Genomic DNA, 20,718 nt, shown 5'->3' with positions numbered 1-20,718 from the left:
ATTTTGAAACAAGCTTGAAATGTGTCATGAAGCACTATAGAAAGGATGCCAAATCTTTTTTTGAGGCATCTGCTATGAAAATGTATTTCCAAAAGTGTTAATATGGTTATGTTTTGGAGAAAACTGATATTCCCTCAACGAAGCGTCGATTTCTTGTTGTAGCGGCGGCAATTTCTTCATTGTATTGGGCCACCACCTTTGGCCCTGAATTCTCGCTTGTTGTGTGCTAGTGTTTATTTACTTTTCACCTCATGTCAATCCAAATCTGTAATTTAAAAAAATCATTATTGTTTTGCAAGACATTTCAGCTTTAGCTTTAGTTTGGTATAGTATAGCAATAAAAAAGAAAATTGCTGACAAAAGTAACACGTACTAACATACGCTAGCAGCAATAAGACATTTTTAGGTAGGAAATTCGTTTGATAGTAATTCAAATAATATGATAAAATTTACTTATGAAGTTGTATGTATCGTAGAAGAAACACTTACTTTCTGGCATTCTGAACCAAGACGCATTGATGGTCTCAGCGCATTAAGCTCCTCACTGAATTCCTCCCACGTTTCCTTAACCGGGATTTTATTTGAACTGCCTCCACGAATACCTCGAGCAATGTTTACATTCGCTTCCATTGGTTCAACGAGTCGTTCAAACAGGTGGTGATTTGTCTGTCCACTCGTTTTGAGCCACTGAAATATGTGCTGGAAGTAAGTTCTGCATTGTAAATTATAACATAATTATTATGAATAATATTGGATTGAACACTTACCTTGTATAGACTATTCTGGCAGCACCGTAAAACAAATACTGATCAAAACAAACGAACATGTGTTGAAAATTGCATATATTCAAGCGTTTCTGAAATGTTTCCTAAAGGAAAATATCAGGGACGCAAACCAAAACAAAATAATTCTCTGAAGATATGCAACAAGTGAACCAAACAACTCGAAAAGTTCTGCCACTTCCCAGATTCCTATATTTTCGAGCGGTTATAAGCATAGTGTCGACCGAGTGACGAAAAGTGCTACAAATGTGCCGAAATTTTACCCCGCCTTGCCACCCCCGCAGACAGCACTGACCCTAAGCTTCTGCTATAATCACAATAAAACTACACGAATTGAGCGAATCGCTATCACAGCAGCCTTTTTTTTCCTCATTGAACTGTCAAAACACAACACATCAGTTTTTGGAAAGAGAAACGATTTTTGTAAGTATTGAAAATTGCTTTTATTTTCAGTTTAAACTCAATTTAATTCGTTTCAGATTGGCTTGATCGAACTCCCGAACTGCAGACTAGACAGATAGGACAGGTGAGTAAGTTTATTTCACTGTTCTATCAGAAAAATCTGGTCGGCAGAGACATAGAGGCAGTTGAATTATTAAAATAATTGTGCCGGATAATTTTCCCGTATCCAGGGATGTGACCGGAATAAATATTTGTTATCTGATAACGAATATTTATTCCGGTAATATAATAAAAATAATATCGTTTCTATAGGCTATAATATATTATATACATGTATACTATTTATTATTTTTATTTCAGGTTAATTTCACATTGCCTTTTATTGCTCCAGCTTCTACAGGCATCATAGTAAATACAGGTGAGTACAATGATTTATTTTTGTTGCATAGTTTTCATGTTTTTTGTTATGAACGGAATCGACCTAATAGTAAAAACGGTTCCTTGTTTCTGGTTTTTTCTAGACCAAGGAATCGTTTTTGTTATCGTTCCTATTATCTCTAACGTATAATGTACTTTCGTAGTAATTATTTTATTTATTTTCAGGTTAATCTTACATTGCCTTCCACCGCTCCACCGACAGCAGGCATTCACATTAATATTATTATATACTACACACACTTTTAACATGAATATATATTTAGATGTACATTATAAAACTAAGTGAATAACCGATAAGTTGCAATTGTATTTAAGTGTAAATTGCTTTTTCTAGAAATAAAATACATATTTTTTATCAACGGTATTTCTTTCATTACATTTTATTTTCATTTCCTTGAAAAGAAACAGAGCCATAATAAGGGCGATTACACATTATCCGGTTTCCACCGGACCGGTTCGAATCCCAAATGGCAAATTTCGACCGTACCAACCTCTTCACGGCGCCGTGATGCAGCCGTCCACTGCGACTGCAATGTCCGGTGACCGGACAAGCATTATACGCGATGACAGTAGTATTGTGTCGACGTCTGGTACAGACACCGGTTTGGGAAAGTAAATCATTCTCTATGAGAATATCAGACCTTAAGACAGTTAAATTGTTCAAACTTTTAATGAAAAATTTTACTTTATATTATGTGATCACTTAAAACTCGTAATACTGATTCTTACTTAACCATTTTTGTATAATTTTCTTGATATTGTCACTAAAACTCATCATTGTAATATGAAATTATTATGAAACACAATTCTTGTTCAGGGGGTTTTCATCACTTGCAAAAGAACGTGCAATTGCATTGCATTAAGCATTAAGAACATATTTTATAAGAAAATGTTAATTTTCATTCATAATTTTTATTTTTAAATATGTGTTAACTGCACCCGAAAATCAATTATCACTATCAATTCCCAAAAGCGGAGCACGAACCTCCACGCGAATTGACAGTTGTTTTCATGTCTGTTAGTATTAGTACAATTCAGGCAATTTTTCGCCCCATATATTAGTATGTGTGTGCCATTTGACGTTTGTTTGTTGATTTCGAAATCAAACAGAATTTGCAAGTGGTATGGACACTGAATTTTTTATTTCGCTTCTTTATTCAGCTGCAGTGAAAAATTTCAGTGATGAAAGTTTCTGCTCAAAGCGAAGCAATGATCACAGGCACACGAGGTCGTCATGGAGTGTTTTGCCATGGATTGTGTTCAACGGTGTGTAGTGTCTTCTGACAAATTAATCGAGCTATTAAATTAACTTCTGTTTATGTTTAGCTCACAGCAACTACGAGTTCTTAAATTATCTTCCGTTTTTGTATTGTTCACAGATTCGCTACTGAACAAGTTCGATGATGTCAAACAAATCTCCAACTGGTTCTTCAAAGGGCATATTTTGAGCGACTTTATCGAGATTTTATGAGGAGGTCAGTCTTTGTTTATTTGAGCACATCAAAAATAGCTCTCCTAATATTCTTATTGGGTATTTCAGACAGTTTGACCTGATTTGGGTCGCGATCGACGACGAGGTGGTCGAGGCTCGGCTTGAGGAACTCTAGCCCAAAATGTCCGATCTGTGATCGGTGATCGAGATGCCCGACACCGAAGCATCGGTTCTGTCATAACAAAATCACCCAAATCTCAAATTAAAATATCTGAGTCAGGCATTCTTTGCCCAAGATCCACGTATAAATAGCTGTGCGTTGATTTGCTATGCGCTCGAGAAGCTACCGCTGCCCCAAGAGTAGGTGCTCGACGAATTGCGGCATATGCTGAGCCCGTTTCTGGACGAGGATCTTCGGATCCAGCAATGGGATAGCATTTGAATGAATCATTGTTATTTTTAGGAAGGAATTATGATGTTATTTTAATCGTACAGATTTCTACTGTAATGGTGAAATAAAAAACACTCTAGAATGAATGGAAGGGCATATATTATCTCGTAGACAATCACAGGAAATGAACACATTACACATATAAATAAATAGTGCCGCTAGCTTCTTACGGAATGTTATTATTTTTTCGGTCTTAAAATTGTACACTTGTTTCTGAGACTGTTGAACCAATATGTGGCAACAGAACGTGTGAAAAAATCATGCTATTTGTGTATGTTTAGAAACAAAATAACTGAGCGTATGAATGACTACACCGCAACTGGACTAAATTTAGTTATTCTAAAGTGGGGCGGAAGTATTTACGATAGGTGCTGCAAGAATACCGTTATGATCCAGGATGCGCTAATGCCGTGAGGGCTGCTCTTACTTTGACCATGCTCCTGATGTGCCACACAATATGAAAACGCTCGTGGTTGCCGCAGCAGCTGTGGTTTTAAAATTTTCGGTCTGCAAACAGCTGCATGTAGCCGGAATATTTGCAGCAATGTGTACCTGTCAATCCACTATATAAATAAATGCATGCATGTCTATGTGAGAGATGTACAGTTTTGTGTAGTGTATTTGTATGTGAGAGATGTACGGTTTTGTATAGCGCGAGGTCTCTTTCACATTGTTATCCGGTTTTCCGTCCAAACCCAGCGGCGTTTTTTGAAACCGGTCCGGCAGAAACCGGATAATGTGTAATCGGCCTAAGGGTCGAGCAGTTTTGCGTGTGGTCGACGCGGTGCCAGATTGGCCCAATGTTGGCTCATAATTGGTGGTCAAATACGAAGGGTAGGTCGACAAAATCATTGCAAAATGGCACGATATCGGTACCGTTGTCGACACCATTTGTTGGGACCAATTTTGCACAACAAAGTAGACTGGGTTGAATCGATAGCTATCACTCGCTCGGTGCTATCGAATTGCTCGATTTCTATAATAGTAAAATAGGTCTAACGAGCAAAATTCTTATCGCCTCGATTTCTATAATAGGACCCTATAACTCGAACGAAATGCAAATCCGGCCGAGTACAGAATCGGGGTGTATACCTTCGTAATGGCACTGCTGAAGTCCCTTTTGTAAACCCACCACGAGTAAACACCGATGAAACTGCTGAGGCGAGGTACTTCCAAAGCCGATTTCCATATCGATGTTTTCTTAAACAAATGAAAGTAATAGTGACATCATGACGCCTCAGATTTAGATGAACTGAAAATTGAAAAAGAAGATTATCCACGCGTCTCTGGAGTTGTTTATTGAATAACGTTCTATACCTGTTTCAATGTGCACACGGAAATAGCCTTTGAAGCCTCATTGCCTCAGTAGTTTACTTCCATCCGGTTCAAATATTTATGGCCCGTAACGCGCCTTTGCCTATGAAGTCAACTCTCTACTTCACTCCAATGTAATCTTATGTACTGTAATTGTTAGTAGTAGATGGGAACGCACAATGTTAAATAAATTATGCATTTAGTTTTAAATTAGTTGACATTTTCACAAATGTAGATCATTTTTAAGGCAGATCATCACCTTCTACTCGACCATTACCTCTTCACTTCGGCTTTTTTCTTCGAAATTACGTATATCCTGAAATGCAAGGTGAATATAATGGACGATTGCAAATGTCTAATCGGATTAACAATCATCCAGTCGCACTTATTCTATCACATCATCAACAGATAAAAAATCGAAAAGACAGGAGAAGAAATAGGAAGGTGGTGATAGAAAAGAAACTAATCGGGATCTGTTGCAACAGAACAGAAGGATACAACCTGAGGATTATTGGATATCTTCCAAACAGATGGAAAATAAAAGGATATTTTTGAAATCGAACTAATCTGGCGTCTATGTGTTATTTCCTGCTCATCCAAGATAATGAATTCAATAATGATTAATCTTCATATATTAACAGAGGCGAATAACTGCATGAATTAGTCTCTCTAAGCAAAGCAAATAAAAATATATATTATTAATTTACCAACCATGTCTTACTTCACATTCCTTTTCACTCCTATAATCTTACCATCTGAAATTTTACATCCGTTTCATGTCCAGCAGCCGCGATCCATCTTCCTATCTTCTTCACAGCGATCGCACAAAAAAACCCAACGCATATGTAAACCTCCCATCATCTGGTCACTGTCAATGTCAGAAAATAACTCATCCTAATCTCTTTACAGCGCGACCGGAAATATTAAGTTTAATCTTTTCCCCTCCTCGCGGGACGTTGCTTTCTGGGATTATCACACATTTCGGTATGCCTTAGCAGCATCATCACACTGCTCTTATTTTGTATGCACTCTTTATTATTACTGTTCAATTTTCGTTTTTCAGCGTTTCCCCAGCGTGAAGAATATTATTGTCCCTCGAAAGTGTCACAAACACAATACATCATATTATTATTTTCCAGCTTATCACTTACACTTATCAACTACGGGGGTGCGTGCGTTTCGATATACAACATGTGTTTGTTCATTTAACATCCTTACAGCTATACGCGCGTAGTATTTAGCGTAGATAATCTACTTTTGTAAAAACTGATACCGTATTTGTTTTGTTGTAATCCACAGAGCGTGGGAGGAAAGAGGGAAAGAAAGATTTAAAACACAAGATCCAAGGTACTTTCATTTTTGTTTAAGAGTAGAAATAAATAAGACATTGCAAATTTTGCATAGAACTTTCGTAGATAATATATTAGTGGCGGTAATGCCTCTCTGTGTAACATATTTAGTGTGGTTATTAGTACGGTTCAAAATGGGAACTTAAAATGAATAAGACGAATATTCGATAGCCCGGCATGTCCGGAAATCGAAAAATACACAGCTTTGCTTTTTGCTTTGAAGGGCTTGTTTTTTTTTGTCTCCGAAACCATTCCAGAGATACAACCTTCGAGTTTCGAGATTTGGCACGTGTGACTTTGTCCATCGAAGGTTGTCTCTCTGGAGCTATTTCGTGTTTTTTTTTTGTTTTGTTTTGAGTTTAAAATTACTAGGTTTAGATAGTTTCAATGGCATATTAAAATCATTCCAATGCTAACGTTCCTTTTTTTTTTTTGCTATGGCGATGGTATTGCACTCAAAAGAAGTGGATATTGCAGCGGGTATGTATTCGATATTGCATGCTGGGTTTTTGAGATCATTTCGCCTTGACAGTCGCCGCAGATTTGGGAACGAAAGCATTCGTCAGAGTTTAACAGATGCGATGAATAGTTGAGAAAGATGCGGAAAATTCAGTCGGAATCATGATTCGCTGTGCAAATAGCATTCAAATCACAACTTCAAGTGTTTTTCACTGTGAAAGTCTACTAGTAGCGGTATTTACACACAGTCGGATCAATCGGAATGCGTTTGTCTCCGAAAAGATTGTTCGGTTGTTATAAGCAACCTAAACAATCTCATCGGAAAGAACACCATTTTACGTGTCTACCGAGTGAATCGATCACAAGCCGATATTTTGAATTTTGTTTACTTATAAAGTATATATACAATTTGCTAGAATAACTCTTACAATGTGGGGTTTTCACGGGAGAAATTCTATATACATGTGCATAGAAGAACATGGCCCTAACTCGTGATCGATTTTCCGTTTGCCTTCTTTTGAGTCCCTTCCAATCCTACAGCCTAAAGCTTACAGTCCAAAACTTATTGTACTATTTTGAATTTAAAATGGCCTTTTGTTCGATCGCTGCGAACCTACCACACACAAATGTGTTAAACTGTACCTTTGATTTTGTTTTGTTTCCACTGATTTTGTAAATAGTAATCTTTTTGATGATTTATCTGTTTTCAAAAAATAATAGCAAAAAAGAGGGTGTATAAATACGCCTAAAAAACTAGTCCATTTGTAAATGTGTGTAGACAAAAAAATTATATGAATGATGACGACAAAGAAGCATTTGTGTGTGTATGCGTAATATATAATAAACAACGAACAGAATGGGTTCGGTGAGATCGGATTGCTGCCTAGCATCATCAGCATCACATACGCGGATTCACCGCTAGAGCTAGCATTCAGGTCTTTTTAGAAAAGAAATGTGTATGTTGTGGAAACGAGTTACCCCGCGGGAACTTTATTCCGAAGTTGTTGTCCTCGATCGTGGCGCCGCGGAACTCAACGCACCGGACGAAGAAGATGACGAGGATGCAGAGGATGTGGTGGTGAACATCTGGCGAGCCTTCTTGGCCAATGCGGTTTTGGGGGCACCTGAGGCCAGGCGTTTGCGTTCCTTCAGATAGTCTGGAAGTGAAAAGATAGAGAAGACAAGATTTAGTGTTTGGTGGAATACAATTTACAAGCAAATATAATAAAACTAGCTGACTCGGCAAACGTTGTTCCACCATATAAATTATTTCTAGTACATAATCTGGTTGTTCAATAAAAAATCACTAATGTATCGTAAGTGTTTTTTAAATGTTTAAACGTTCTATAAAATTAATCCAATGTGATCAATAAAATAGAACGAATGAAACGATTTCAACGAAAGTGTGTTTGATGTTTATGCTGCCGGAAGTGATGGTGCATTGTCTTTCGATAAACAAACGTGAAACGCTCGTGACTCATCTATGGTATCCTCTTCTATGTTGCAGCGCTATTTCGTTGCGGAGCAATTCAAAAATATCAGTGCAATCAACCATTTCATAGCGTATCTTTCCGAGTATGATTACGGCCCATTCTATTAGGAAGATCACACTAATATGTGCGGATGGGATCACATACTGAGGAATGCAGTGCTATAGACGATGACCGCCGAGGAAAATAAAAATAAACAAACCATTCATCGCCTTAATTCAATGTATGTAAAAAGTGTAAAAGATGCTAATGCTAAAGACATGTATAGAATTATTACTCGATGTTGTTTGAATACTAAAGACACATTCCTGACTCTAACTTAACTGTTCTTCTAAACAACCTCTCATTTCCGTCAAAACTTTATCCATGATATAACATTACTATCACAGACACAACTTTCGTTCAAGATTTTTTTCCCAATTGCAGATAATGTGTTACCCTGTTATATATAACACTTATTTGATACGGGAGAGCGTGTTTGTTACACCCGATAATCTATTATCATGTTCGCTTCAAAGAAATCAAACATGAAGCTGAATGTAGTTTATGACGAATTTTGTGGCAAAATTGCTACATTTGCACAGCTCGGCTGGACTTGAGTGAGACGGATCTGGAATTCCCTCTCAATCAAGGATTTTTTGTTTGAACACACGTGCTGTAATGTCATGTTTTGGCCTGGCTATAGCAAAGGTTGTGTCGGCGTTGCTCATGACAACGTCTCGTGAGAGAATGAATACTTCGTAGGGATCGCAGCCGTCCGCACTCTACCTTCGAGTAAACTTTGATAATGAATTATTGCGACAGCCCACGACATCGTAGAATGACTAATTCGAAATAAGAATTCATAATGAATAATGAATGAAGTTATTGTGGCGAGATCTGGTTGCTTAATGTTTATGCAATATCCGTCTTTTCTGTTCAGAACGGCCGGAGAATTTTTCGTCTAAAAATTTCTTTCTCCAGATTAATGTTTCTCCTTTCGAATCACAATCTAGCGCGTCGTTCTACAGTCGCCTACCATGATTCCAGTTACGTCTTCAATAACATGCGCATTCAATTAATAGCGTGATTATCATTTTTTGTTTGTGTGATTTGTAGAATTTTCAATAGTTCATTCAAAAAGGCTTTCAGCTCGCCGGCGATGCACCTGGCTTTAGGCGAATTGAAGATGAAATGTGTGGATGAAAGTTCGAAGAAGCGGATGTAGCGCCATCTGTCATTTCTGTTTGAAAAATAAACGACGATTAAATTATTTAGATATTTTTCATACATAAATACTAAAATAGCGATTAAAAATAGGAGATCGCGGTAAAAAATAGTTATTTGTATTTTTAAAACATCAGATTTAGTTTTTTTATTCTGCACTAGCTAACCCGGCAAACTTCGTCCCGCCCATTTACTTGATTAATTCTCGGGTAATGCAGAAATTTGTGTTTTATTTGTATGGCAGCCACCCCTAAGAGAGGGGGGAGGAGTATCTAACCACCATAGAAACATTCATTGCACCCTAAAGTTTCCATATGTCTAATTTGGTTTAATTTGCTTGATTAATTCTCGGGTAATGCAAAAATTTGTGTTTCATTTGTACGGCAGTCCCCTCTAAGAGAGGGGGAAGGAGTATCTTAACACCATAGAAACATTTATAGCATCCTAAAACCTCCACATGCCAAATTTGGTTTCATTTGCTGGATTAATTCTCGAGTAATGCAGAAATTTGTGTTTCATTTGTATGGCAGCCCCCCCTTTGAGTGGGGGAAGGACTGTCTAACCATCATAGAAACATTTATTGCACCCTAAAACTTTCACATGCCAACTTTGGTTTCGTTTGATTGATTAATTTCCGAGTAATGCAAAAAATTGTGTTTCATTTGTATGGCAGCCCCCCCTTAGAGAGGGGGGAGGGGTCTCAAAATATCACGAAAACCTTCCCCGGCCCCAAAAACCCCTACATACCAATTTTCATGTCGATCGGTTAAGTAGTTTCCGAGTCTATAAGAATCAGACAGACAGACAGACATCACTCCATTTTTTTATATATATAGATTCCTAATCGGAATTAAATGTAAAATAATCGGTACCCTAGCTGTATCATATATAGCAGGGGTGGACAAACGGTAGTCCGCGTAGGTATTTCTAGGCGCTCGCCAGCTGATCTAGGGTAGTGTCACCTCCAACGGCAATGGACAAAGTAAAGAAACTGAATTAAACCTTACACGCGGAGCTCATGACATTTTTTGGGGCAGTTTCAACGAAGTGGCGAATGAAAATGACAGCCAGTTTCCATTATAAACAATTCCATCACTAACAAAATCGATTGTTATGCGAAAACATTTCAAATCGATCACGTTCCTTATGTTTGGTGGTCATCAAACTCTAAGCAGTACCCCCAATTGGCAAGGTTTACTAGAGTGTATCTTTCAACTGCTTGCAGTAGTGTTTGCAGTGAAAGACTGTTGTCTGAAACTGGCCTGGGGTAAGACGCAGAGCGTAATCGGTCGGTTAAAAAAATTATAATAAAAGTAATAGTGTTATTGTTGTGAATTAATGTCATGAGTTAATATTAACTTAATTTGAAAAAAAATATATAATTTATCTTTTGTTATGAGAAATTATTGATTTTTTCCCAATATCCGGTATCCGGACGGATAGTTACTGGATATGGTTTCATCTCTAGTTCTTATACCTCTAGGTAATTGAGGAATATAATAATCATCCTTGGTGTATTTTTATGGAAAATAAAAGTTTTGTATGTTCATGAATGACAATTTCCTTTAAAAAAAATCAACGATATTGAATCTGAATGAAGTTGAAGAAAAAATATTTTCTGGAGTTTTTTTTTCCTTTAATTATATCTTTTTTTACTTTAAATAAATACCAATCATGTTCAAAAATGCACAATAGCTAAATTACAGCGACACGCACAGTCTGTGACACCCTGCGCGAGTTTACGAGTTATGATTTTGCGCGCGAGAACAGGAGGGTTGATCATTTGGTACTACATTAATTTTCTAATGGTTTTTTTTTGGTACAGTCAATGTTGATAGACCGCAGCCTAATATTTGAATAATTAGTCGCCCGTATGCCCAAAAAGTTGACTATATAGTTTACGACCTATGCTCATGTCTACCAAGTTGTTTGTGCATAATTTCACAGAAATCGGTCGAGCCGTTTCGAAGGAGTTCGATCACGAACATCGTGACACGAGATTTTTATATATATAGAAAAAAAACTGTATTTTTTGCAGTTATACCAGCGAGCCGAGAAGCCCAAACTAAAATTGCCAATCGCATTTTCATTCAGCTACCGGTGCAACTGTTGACCCAATTCGGTTATACACTCCATCGACAGGCAAAATTGTAATGAGAAACTCAATAAAACACAATCGACCGCGAAGCGGTAATACTATCCACGAGTACAACGAGGCCACCGGTTTGGGATACGGAGTTGGCAAACAGGCTTTACACCGAAGAAAATGCAGTCAAAACAGAGAGAGAGACTGTAAAATCGGATAGGCCAGGCCAGGTGGACCCAGAAAAAACAAGCACGACCAGCACAAGATTCGACGACGTTGATTGGAGCATGCGTAAATATCGTTCTTTGCCCTCGGAAGAAGGGTATCGATCAGAGTGTAGCAAAACACCTGCAGCTGTTGTTAGTTACATCTGCCTCCCCTTTTCCGAACCGATATTTACTCAATCAACGGGAGCTGTTACTGATTTATAGAGTCAATATTTTAAGTGGCCATGCCATGTGTTTGTTACGCGCCGAAGAGCTTCCGATCCGGATTCTTGGTAAACAACAGATATTGATCAATTCTCTACAAGGGGGGTTCGAAACGAAAACAGGGACCTTGAGTTAAGTGTTTGTGCAATCCCAACGAAAACAACTTCTTAAGTTCGCTTCGCTCAGCAAAAAAAAAAGCCTACCGAAATAATGCCTGTCAATAGAATAATTGGAAGGTAACCTTGACCAAAAAAAAATCGCTTACTTCAACAGCAAGCATCATCAAACAGCAAACGGAAAGTTCGGCATTTCGGCGCTTTTTGTTTTGCGTTGTTGTTTTCGGCTCATAAATTGTGTGGATATCGTAATCTACGATACGCTCTCATGCTCGCGGAGTGATTATTAAAATGCGTAGTAAACGGCGCCAGTATCGGAAGAAACAAAAAAAAAACATCAATTTGTGGCATGCTTTCGCGTATGGTTGGTTTATCGCTCTCCGTGGGGACATACGAATTAGGGACAACACACAAGTATGCCATGGGTTTTTATTGCCCGTCGTCTGTGCGTTACCGCAGCGTTCATTCAATGCCTACTGCTGCTGCTGCTGCCGTTGTCAACCTCTGCCAGCTGTTCGCGAATGGCTCGTGTGCATGACTCGCTTTCCGGCAGGGAGGAGAGCACCGTGAATGAGTGCATTTTTCATCTCATGCATAATGGATGAGACGTGGCGAACTGAGACGACGATGATCTCGAAAGCAGCAGGAAAATGGGCAAAAGGGTGCATACATTTCCAACTGACCGACCATCTGCGGCAAGCTCAATATCCTATATGGCACATGCCATGTAAACTCACCACGCAGGATGAAGCGCCGCGCGCAAGCTGCAGTCAAATTTTCGACCCGAGGTGGCAAAATCTATAAATTACAGTCCGTTTGCCCCAGTGAAACACAATAACATATGTTACACCAATTTACCTCGGATTTTCCCCGATTGAGTTTGCAACGGAAGGACAACATACAGTGGCTAAATGTACAACACGGGAGAAAGTTCCGCACCCTTAATACACCTTAACGAACACCGTGGACTGGAGAAGGACGGCAGAAAGACAGGCAGAACAACAAGGAGTGGCACTTTGTTGTAAATTATCTGCGCCCTTACCGACTTATATGCTTCTTTCCAGGGAAGTAGGTCGAAAGATAAGATCGCAAAGTAAGCCACCACCAACAATCAACAACAACAGCAAGGGTGGTATCGAAAAAGGGATTCTTTTCCTGTGATCTGTTGGGTTTCTGTTCTTTCTTTTCCTGTATGCAGGAGAGAAAGCCGCCTACGGTACTTGATGCTTATGAGCATTTCTAATTCGTAAACAAAGCGTGTCGAGTGGTCAGTTTTCGTTAAGGTTATTGCTCCCAACCGTTTGGGAGATGTTTATCAGGTAATGTGGTGGAAAGCCAAAATGTGTTGTTATGAGCGTCCGTTTGAGCTCAGCTGATCTCATTAGGGAATTAGAAAGGGATTTTCGTATGAATGCCCAAGTAAGGACGATCGAGTAAATTTAAGGCCACATCAAAGCTGCTGATTATTAACTCAGCTAACTCTTATGAGTCAATTTGAATAAATACGTACGGCAAGTTATTCAAAGTTTTGTCCTTTTTTACATGAATTTGAATTTGTTGTCTTCCAGAATTGAAACGTTACTAATTCTCGAAATGTATGATAACAATGAATAACATCGATCTCAATTCGTTTAGTACAGGGGTTCTGAAACTATTTTGGGCAAGAGACCCCTTTTCCAGAATTAAGCCATACCTCAAACCCCTATAGCCAAATTCTCTTGAAAATCCCATCTTTAGTTTTTAGAAGTAATGTGACAAACCAGTCAAAAGTGTTGAGTCATATTCAACAAAATAAATAGAGATGAAATTTAGTAAATATCAAGTGTAATTAACAATTATTAATACAAATTACTCATAAACTGACAAAACAGTCAAATCGCAAACCAACCTATCCGCAACTATTGAAATACCAAAACACGGTTCAATATTGGTTAGTAAAAGCTTTAAATCTCTGCGTACGTTGATTTACAAATGATTCCTTCGGTTTCGGGTTGTTTATAACCACAATGAAGCCTTCTTCAACAGAACATGATGATGAAGAAACAAGAAGGTATTTTTCAGCAATGTCCCACATCGAAGGATACTGTGCTTCTATATTGCGTTGTAACCAGAACGTATGACAGCCATGGTTGTACTCCATTGTTATCCATTGAGGGATTTGAAAATATTGAAAAACCTAAAAAATTATAGTAAAATCTTTGTGTAATGCGTCTATGTTAGATAATATAACATGTTCTTGACGCTTTTGTGATAATTCTGACAAATGAGGAAGCTGCGAATATTCTTTTCTGCCTAAATTTTATTTTTAATATTTTATCAGAAGGGCTGAGATTATTGATATTGTTGAAATCGTCACCCTGCAGCTTAAACACAAATTCGGAAAAGCCGGAAATCTTGCCAAACAAGAGCCTCTTGGTGGTCAGCGAACTCCAGAGTGTAGCTACTAAACTTACTACTAAAGGGTGTGTCACATCGAATTGCATCACGGAAAAAACGCTGTAGAAATTCGCCCAGTAGACCGATCCTTTTGAAAATTTTAGACAGTAAAATAAAAACTATTAAACAACTTTTGGCATTTTCTTTTTATTCATACATCGAGCCCAAGCCCGTATGCTCGCACCTTCCTCTTTACCCCGTCCATAAGGTTCTGTACAACGTCAGGTTGTAGTTTTTTTTTGAACAGAAATCCAGTTTCTCTTGAAGTCCGCCTCCGATTTGACAACTTTTGGGTTCTTCCGGAGGGCCTGCCTCATAATCGCCCAATATTTCTCTATTGGGCGAAGCTCCGGCGCGTTGGGCGGGTTCATTTCCTTTGGCACGAAGGTGACCCCGTTGGCTTCGTACTACTCCAACACGTCCTTTGAATAGTGGCACGGAGCGAGATCCGGCCAGAAGATGGTCGGGCCCTCGTGCTGCTTCAATAGTGGTAGTAAGCGCTTCTGTAGGCACTCCTTAAGGTAAACCTGCCCGTTTACCGTGCCGGTCATCACGAAGGGGGAGCTCCGCTTTCCTCAAGAGCAGATCGCTTGCCACACATGGTCGGGCCCTCGTACTTTTTGGCAAACTTGGATAGTTTCTGCTTGCGAATCTCCTCCGGAACGCTGAATTTGTCCTCTGCGGAGAAGAACAACAGGCCCGGCAGCTGACGAAAGTCCGCTTTGACATAGGTTTCGTCGTCCATTACCAGGCAATGCGGCTTCGTCAGCATTTCGGTGTACAGCTTCCGGGCTCGCGTCTTCCCCACCATGTTTTGCCTTTCGTCGCGGTTAGGAGCCTTCTGAACCTTGTATGTACGCAGGCCCTCCCGCTGCTTGGTCCGCTGGACGAATGAACTTGACAAATTCAGCTTATTGGCGACATCCCGGACCGAACTTCTCGGATCACGTCTAAACTGCTTAACTACGCGCTTGTGATCTTTTTCACTGACGGAGCATCCATTTTTGCCGTTCTTCACCTTCCGGTCGATGGTTAGGTTCTCGAAGTATCGTTTTAGTACTCTGCTGACCGTGGATTGGACGATTCCCAGCATCTTACCGATGTCCCGATGTGACAACTCCGGATTCTCGAAATGAGTGCGCAAGATTAATTCACGACGCTCTTTTTCGTTCGACGACATTTTTCCAAATTTACGAAAAATTGACAGTGAAGCATGGCCAACGTGATCTATACACTCTTATCTGATTATAAGCGAAAGCTGAAGATATAATTCCTAAAAATTAAATTTCTACAGCGTTTTTTCTTTGATGCAATTTGATGTGACACACCCTTTAAATGCTGTCTATGAATCACGCAGTGAATGAACAGTACCTTACGCAGTTGTAACTTTGAGTGAACTGTCAAACCACGATAACCAACCAGAGATGCACCATCAGTCTCAATGTTCTTCCATAGAATAGCTTTGTCCCACAGCTAACTCGCCTAACTTCATTTTACGATCGATCAAAACGAGTCGATGCACTTGTTTTACGATTTCTGGATTCGTTGCTTCTTTTGGCCTTCCAAAGCGAGATGCATCTGCTGTGTTTGTACGGCTCCTTTTAAATTCACTAAACCACCGGTAAACTGTTGTTCTTGAAGAACCAGAAGTGGAATAACATTTCATCAACTACTGAATTGTCTGTACAGAGGCTTTTTCCATCATGTTTGTCAAAATACACCTCTCCCTCGGTTTACACTGAAGATAGGTTCCCGATAAAACCGTGTAGAATGAAATCTCAGATTTTGCTATGTAAAACCGTGTAAAACGAAATAAACTCTCGATATGTGCCCAGTTTAATCATTTATTCAAGTAAAACAGCTATAAAAATCTACTTATAGAATCTATTATAAATTTTGGCTACATATAAAACAAAGAATTCTTCAAGAAACTAAATTGTAATAAGTCACCAGTCTTTTTATTCTGATTAGTATAAAGTCATCCTTATCACTTGAGCATTCCTGATGCGATTCAGATTCAACAGTCGGGAAGATCTCAGATTCGACTTCAGACTTAGTGATAAAAGATTCAATTAACAGCTGCGTAGATTTGTTTTGCTTTATTTATCATTAAATTTATTAAAATTATCAGCCGAAAGCCGAAGATATAACTTTCCTTTACTTTTCATTTTTGTAGATAATGCAGGGATTCTAAGAGTTTGAAAAATTTACACAAATCACACATCAAGACTCCAAAAATGCTACTAAATTGATAACCTGCCAATTCTGGAACATAAAATTGCACTCGTAGTCAAAACTATGATCCTATTTTACTTGTTTTCATATGAACTACAGATATACATTCTTCAAGTTTTTCAAAATTTGTTATTTCATAAACTGTGCAAAAGCTAAATCGTGTAAAACAAGTATAATATTCCTCTGTTTTCATTTTTCGATACGAATGCTCAGGTCAGCTTAAGTGTCACTAAACAACTGTAATTTGTGAACAAATAAACGAAATGTCATGAAACTTCACACATAAGCTAGTGACAAATGACCATCTCGAAATGGATCTTGTTCTTTTTTAGAGGCGCCATATGTTGACAAATACTGGGACTTTTCAACCCGTGTAGTATAAGCCCGGCTTAACGAATCTGCTATAACTTCCCAGCTAGCACAATTAAATGCGTCTTTGACATAAATTTTTAGTTTCAACTTTTTGAGAAAACCTCAACTATTTCGAGGACGCACAGGATAGAACCCTTTGAATGTGTTCTTGGTCGGATCGAGACTTGCAAACGAAATGTGTGAGATCCGATAAAAAAAAAAGATCTAGCGACAACACAGTTTCATGTTGTATTATAATTCTATTTTTAATGCTGCAGATAGTTATTATGTCGTATTCAATTTGAATATCTTCGGTATTATTATGCATTAAGAAGAGGCCACAAAAACATAAAAAAGAACACCCAAAAAGTTGGTTACTGAGTACAGTACAGTAAACAATTTTTGGGTGAAATTCCCGCTATCTTTCCATTGTGACTTCACAATTCAGTAAAATTTGAAACAATATCTCCCTCCACAACGCTTTCAACGATTGCATGTTTACCGCATTTTAATTGTAGGATCATTAACCGACCGAAACGTTGATGTAAATCGCTCGCAAAGAAACATGCATCTCCCGTGGAAAAAGATACTCTTTTCTCCTCTCCTTTTCTTTTTTCTTTATCAATTCGAATGGTTCGAAAGCAGATCACTCTCATAGGATCGTTGACCGTTTTCAAACGTGCCATATCCTCCTATTTTTCCACTTCTCACATCGCATGTCGATTCGTACGCAAAAAGAAAATCAGTTCGTCAGGCAGCTGTCCCACAAACAATCATACAGGCACACGTCCTCAACAAACGGGGGAACCGATGGCGCCCTGTTCGAGAATCAGGTATTGTTTGGTTATCCCTCAGTCAATAGGTTCCATTATTCTTTTAACAGCACATAATTGCTCGGAAAACCAATAATTATATCCACCGGAGAATGGGCACAAATTGCAAGACCGAATAATGGTTTTACTCCCCAAACGTATGGCAAGCCAACAATGGATCGCAATCCGAATCAACGTTCCACAAGGCTGTAGAAACAAAGAATGAACCGCGGATCCAGAGTGCGAGCGCATTTGCTAGAAAAACAGATATCGGTTTTTGTCTAATCCATTCTTGATTCTTTCTCTTCAGCGGAAAGGTATTAATTTCCGTTTCCCCTCACCATGTGTGTGAGCTGCAGCACCGCAATGCAACGGCAGCGGCTTACAATTCCAAACCAGGCAAAACCACAGGGGGAAAATCCAGAGGGTGGAATATGGAAATTTGGTCGTTCCGTTCGATACACCCAGGATGCGGTGTGTGTTCGGTTCGGTATGGGTTAGCGCATAAGCGCAAGAGCAGATATCTATCTGCGGGGGTAAACGCAACAGACAACAGATGATGATCGGGTCGTCATTGACTCAGAGTCTCAGTGCTGGAACAAAAAACCGTTGAAAAACTCGTGCAGCCGTGACCAACAACCTCTTCTTGCGTCTCCCCCACAGCGTGAGACGCTCGCTGCGTCTTAACTATTTTAATTTTTACGTCTTTCATGGTTGTTCCTCCCTCACGCGCCCCTCCAAGGAAACCGATATTTCACGCCGTTCAAAAGGGGGAAGGAAATAATGACGATCGTCGTCTTGTGTTTCGAGGCATTTTTCTGGTTAATTATAATTTTACGTTCCATAATTCACCCCAAACTTTGACGAATATCGATGAAAGAAAAAAAAAAAAAGGAAAATTCGCTCACCTGTAATTCGCTGTTGACGTTTCGCTCGGGTTGCCGAAGCTGGGAAGGAGGAACTGCTGTTGCTAGTGATGTTGGTCTTATTGATAATGGTGGTCAGCTTATCACTGCGCAGAACCAACGGGTATGTCCTCACCGCTTCACAGCTGTCCATCTCGTGGTCGGATTCGGTGGCGGAGACTGGCGACGCGAGGGAACTGAAATCCGTTCGGTTTTCACGCTCAGCCCGTTGATCCAGCAAATCCTCCGATGTGGTGGACGATTGTGACACAATGTGTGCGGCCCGGGTCAGAGTAACCATTCCGGTGAAGCACGCCGGCGCCGAAGTCGGTGGAACGCGTTCCCACTGGTACTGATCGTGATTCTGCAGAGGCTGGCCAGCGCGGAAATCAAAACCCCATTTCTTGCTGAGGACATCATTGTGAGCGGCCAATTCGCGTTCAATAAATCTATAGGAGAAAATTCATGATGTGAATATCAATTCCCGTTCCAAACAAAAATTCAAAACTATTTAAGGTCTTCAAATGCTATACAAAACACGATCAGAACTTACTTTTTCGAATCCTCCTTATCGACCGGTCCAAACAAATCACGCTTGACACGGGCGGCGGAAACACTGGATGCCGAAACTGGCCTCCGGACGAGGGCCGGCGAACGCAGTTTCGATATCTCCGAAAGTATCATCGGATTATACACTCTGGCACTCATGTTTTGTCCTGTTTGCGTGTTTCTCTGTCTCTACGCTTCACAACACACAGCAAGCGAAAAAGCACCTCTTCAAAGTCAAATTGGAACGACGACACAAACTGTCGCAATTGTTTATTTTGTTAGATCTCACACAGTTGGATTTTATTTTTTTTGGTTCACTTCTCTCAGAAAGCGAACGACGGAAAAATATGATATCACACACAACTCGTTCGGTTCATCCGAACAAAGCAAGCAAGCGAGCGATCGGATTTTTTCTTCTTCGCACTTTCTGCTGACGAACACGAACCCGTATATTTATATTTATGTTTGAGGTTAGGTTGAATCGCTCACAAAACGATGAATTTTCGCCGTGAAAAACACTTTTTCTTGGCAAATTTCCACCACAGAAGCTAGAAATATTCACGTTCCAACTATGGATAGTAGTTTTTCTCGTTTTGCTATCACTTTTGATGGGTTTTGTTCGATGAAATTATTTTTCCCGAACGTGACGTCACTTTTGCTGTAAGCACGAAGGTTGTTTTTACGCAACGAAAAAGCACTGCTTTCTCGGAACTATTAACCCAACAGAAACCGCTACTATTCGTTTCCAGCACTCAACTATTAGCGAAAATCTGTATTCGTTTCTGCTGCAAACACCCTCGAGTGGGAATTGGGAAAATATACAATTTTCACAAACTTCGATATTAGAAAGTCAACACCGTCGGCCGAGGAATGGGAACCACTTTCGACTCAACTGACGCTTCGAACGAGACTAGTTACGAGGTGCTACGGAAATGTAGCAGCAAGCAGAAAGAACAGCTACCATGGTCCGTGGCTGCTGGCACCAATCCATACACACGCGATGAAGCAAACAAGCATGGCGGATGCGTGAAGCGTATGAAACGACGAAAGCAGGGGGTCCAACCCACAGCTGAACACACACAAAACGCATTGGTTTGATACTCTTCTAGCGCCCCTCGATCCATTACCGTTGCATATAGTTGTGAATGGACGTAATGATGCCAAACATTTTAAAGGGACGCATACAAGCAATGCTTGGGTCGCGAAGGGAGCTTGTTTTTCGTGTTGTTGTATTGCAGTGATAAACATGGTAGGCAGCGTCGAATGAGAGAAACTGCTTCTTGTGCTTATTATCCCCCAGCGTGATCACAACACACGCGAAAGCAAGCAGTGGAAGGAGGGGTGGGCGTAGATCCAAGTTGTCCGTTTCGTGCGTGTTTTTAATTTCAACAACGAAAGCAAACGATTTAAATCTCCTTTGTTGTGTTTGATACCAGCGCATTTGGGGTGGGGAGTATTGTGTTAGAATTTTAAG

At 39.6% G+C, this 20,718-nt stretch overlaps 1 protein-coding gene and 2 long non-coding RNA genes across 3 annotated transcripts; 2 read left to right on the top strand and 1 right to left on the bottom strand.

Annotated features, from left to right (window-relative positions):
- Positions 1–608: 608 nt before the first annotated feature.
- On the top strand, positions 609–1,986 carry LOC129768866 (uncharacterized). The gene is made up of 4 exons (XR_008741752.1): positions 609–1,205; positions 1,262–1,308; positions 1,545–1,602; positions 1,788–1,986. It is a non-coding gene; the product is annotated as an uncharacterized LOC129768866 (long non-coding RNA).
- Positions 1,987–2,701: 715 nt separating this feature from the next.
- On the top strand, positions 2,702–4,859 carry LOC129768865 (uncharacterized). Its single transcript, XR_008741751.1, has 3 exons — positions 2,702–2,888; positions 3,002–3,097; positions 3,163–4,859. It is a non-coding gene; the product is annotated as an uncharacterized LOC129768865 (long non-coding RNA).
- Positions 4,860–5,833: 974 nt separating this feature from the next.
- Positions 5,834–20,167, bottom strand: LOC129769775 (cyclin-dependent kinase inhibitor 1B). Its single transcript, XM_055772243.1, has 3 exons — positions 19,249–20,167; positions 18,699–19,144; positions 5,834–7,784 (listed from the first exon to the last, which is right to left on the bottom strand). The coding sequence occupies exons 1-3, from the start codon at positions 19,401–19,403 to the stop codon at positions 7,618–7,620; spliced, it is 768 nt and encodes a 255-aa protein (XP_055628218.1). The 5' UTR covers positions 19,404–20,167; the 3' UTR covers positions 5,834–7,617.
- Positions 20,168–20,718: the final 551 nt, after the last annotated feature.

This window comes from Toxorhynchites rutilus, chromosome 2 (genome assembly GCF_029784135.1).
Source record: "Toxorhynchites rutilus septentrionalis strain SRP chromosome 2, ASM2978413v1, whole genome shotgun sequence".
Taxonomy (NCBI): Eukaryota; Metazoa; Arthropoda; class Insecta; order Diptera; family Culicidae; genus Toxorhynchites; species Toxorhynchites rutilus.
The sequence above is the reverse complement of the archived record's forward strand: the minus strand, read 5'-3'. Positions and strand labels throughout refer to the sequence as shown.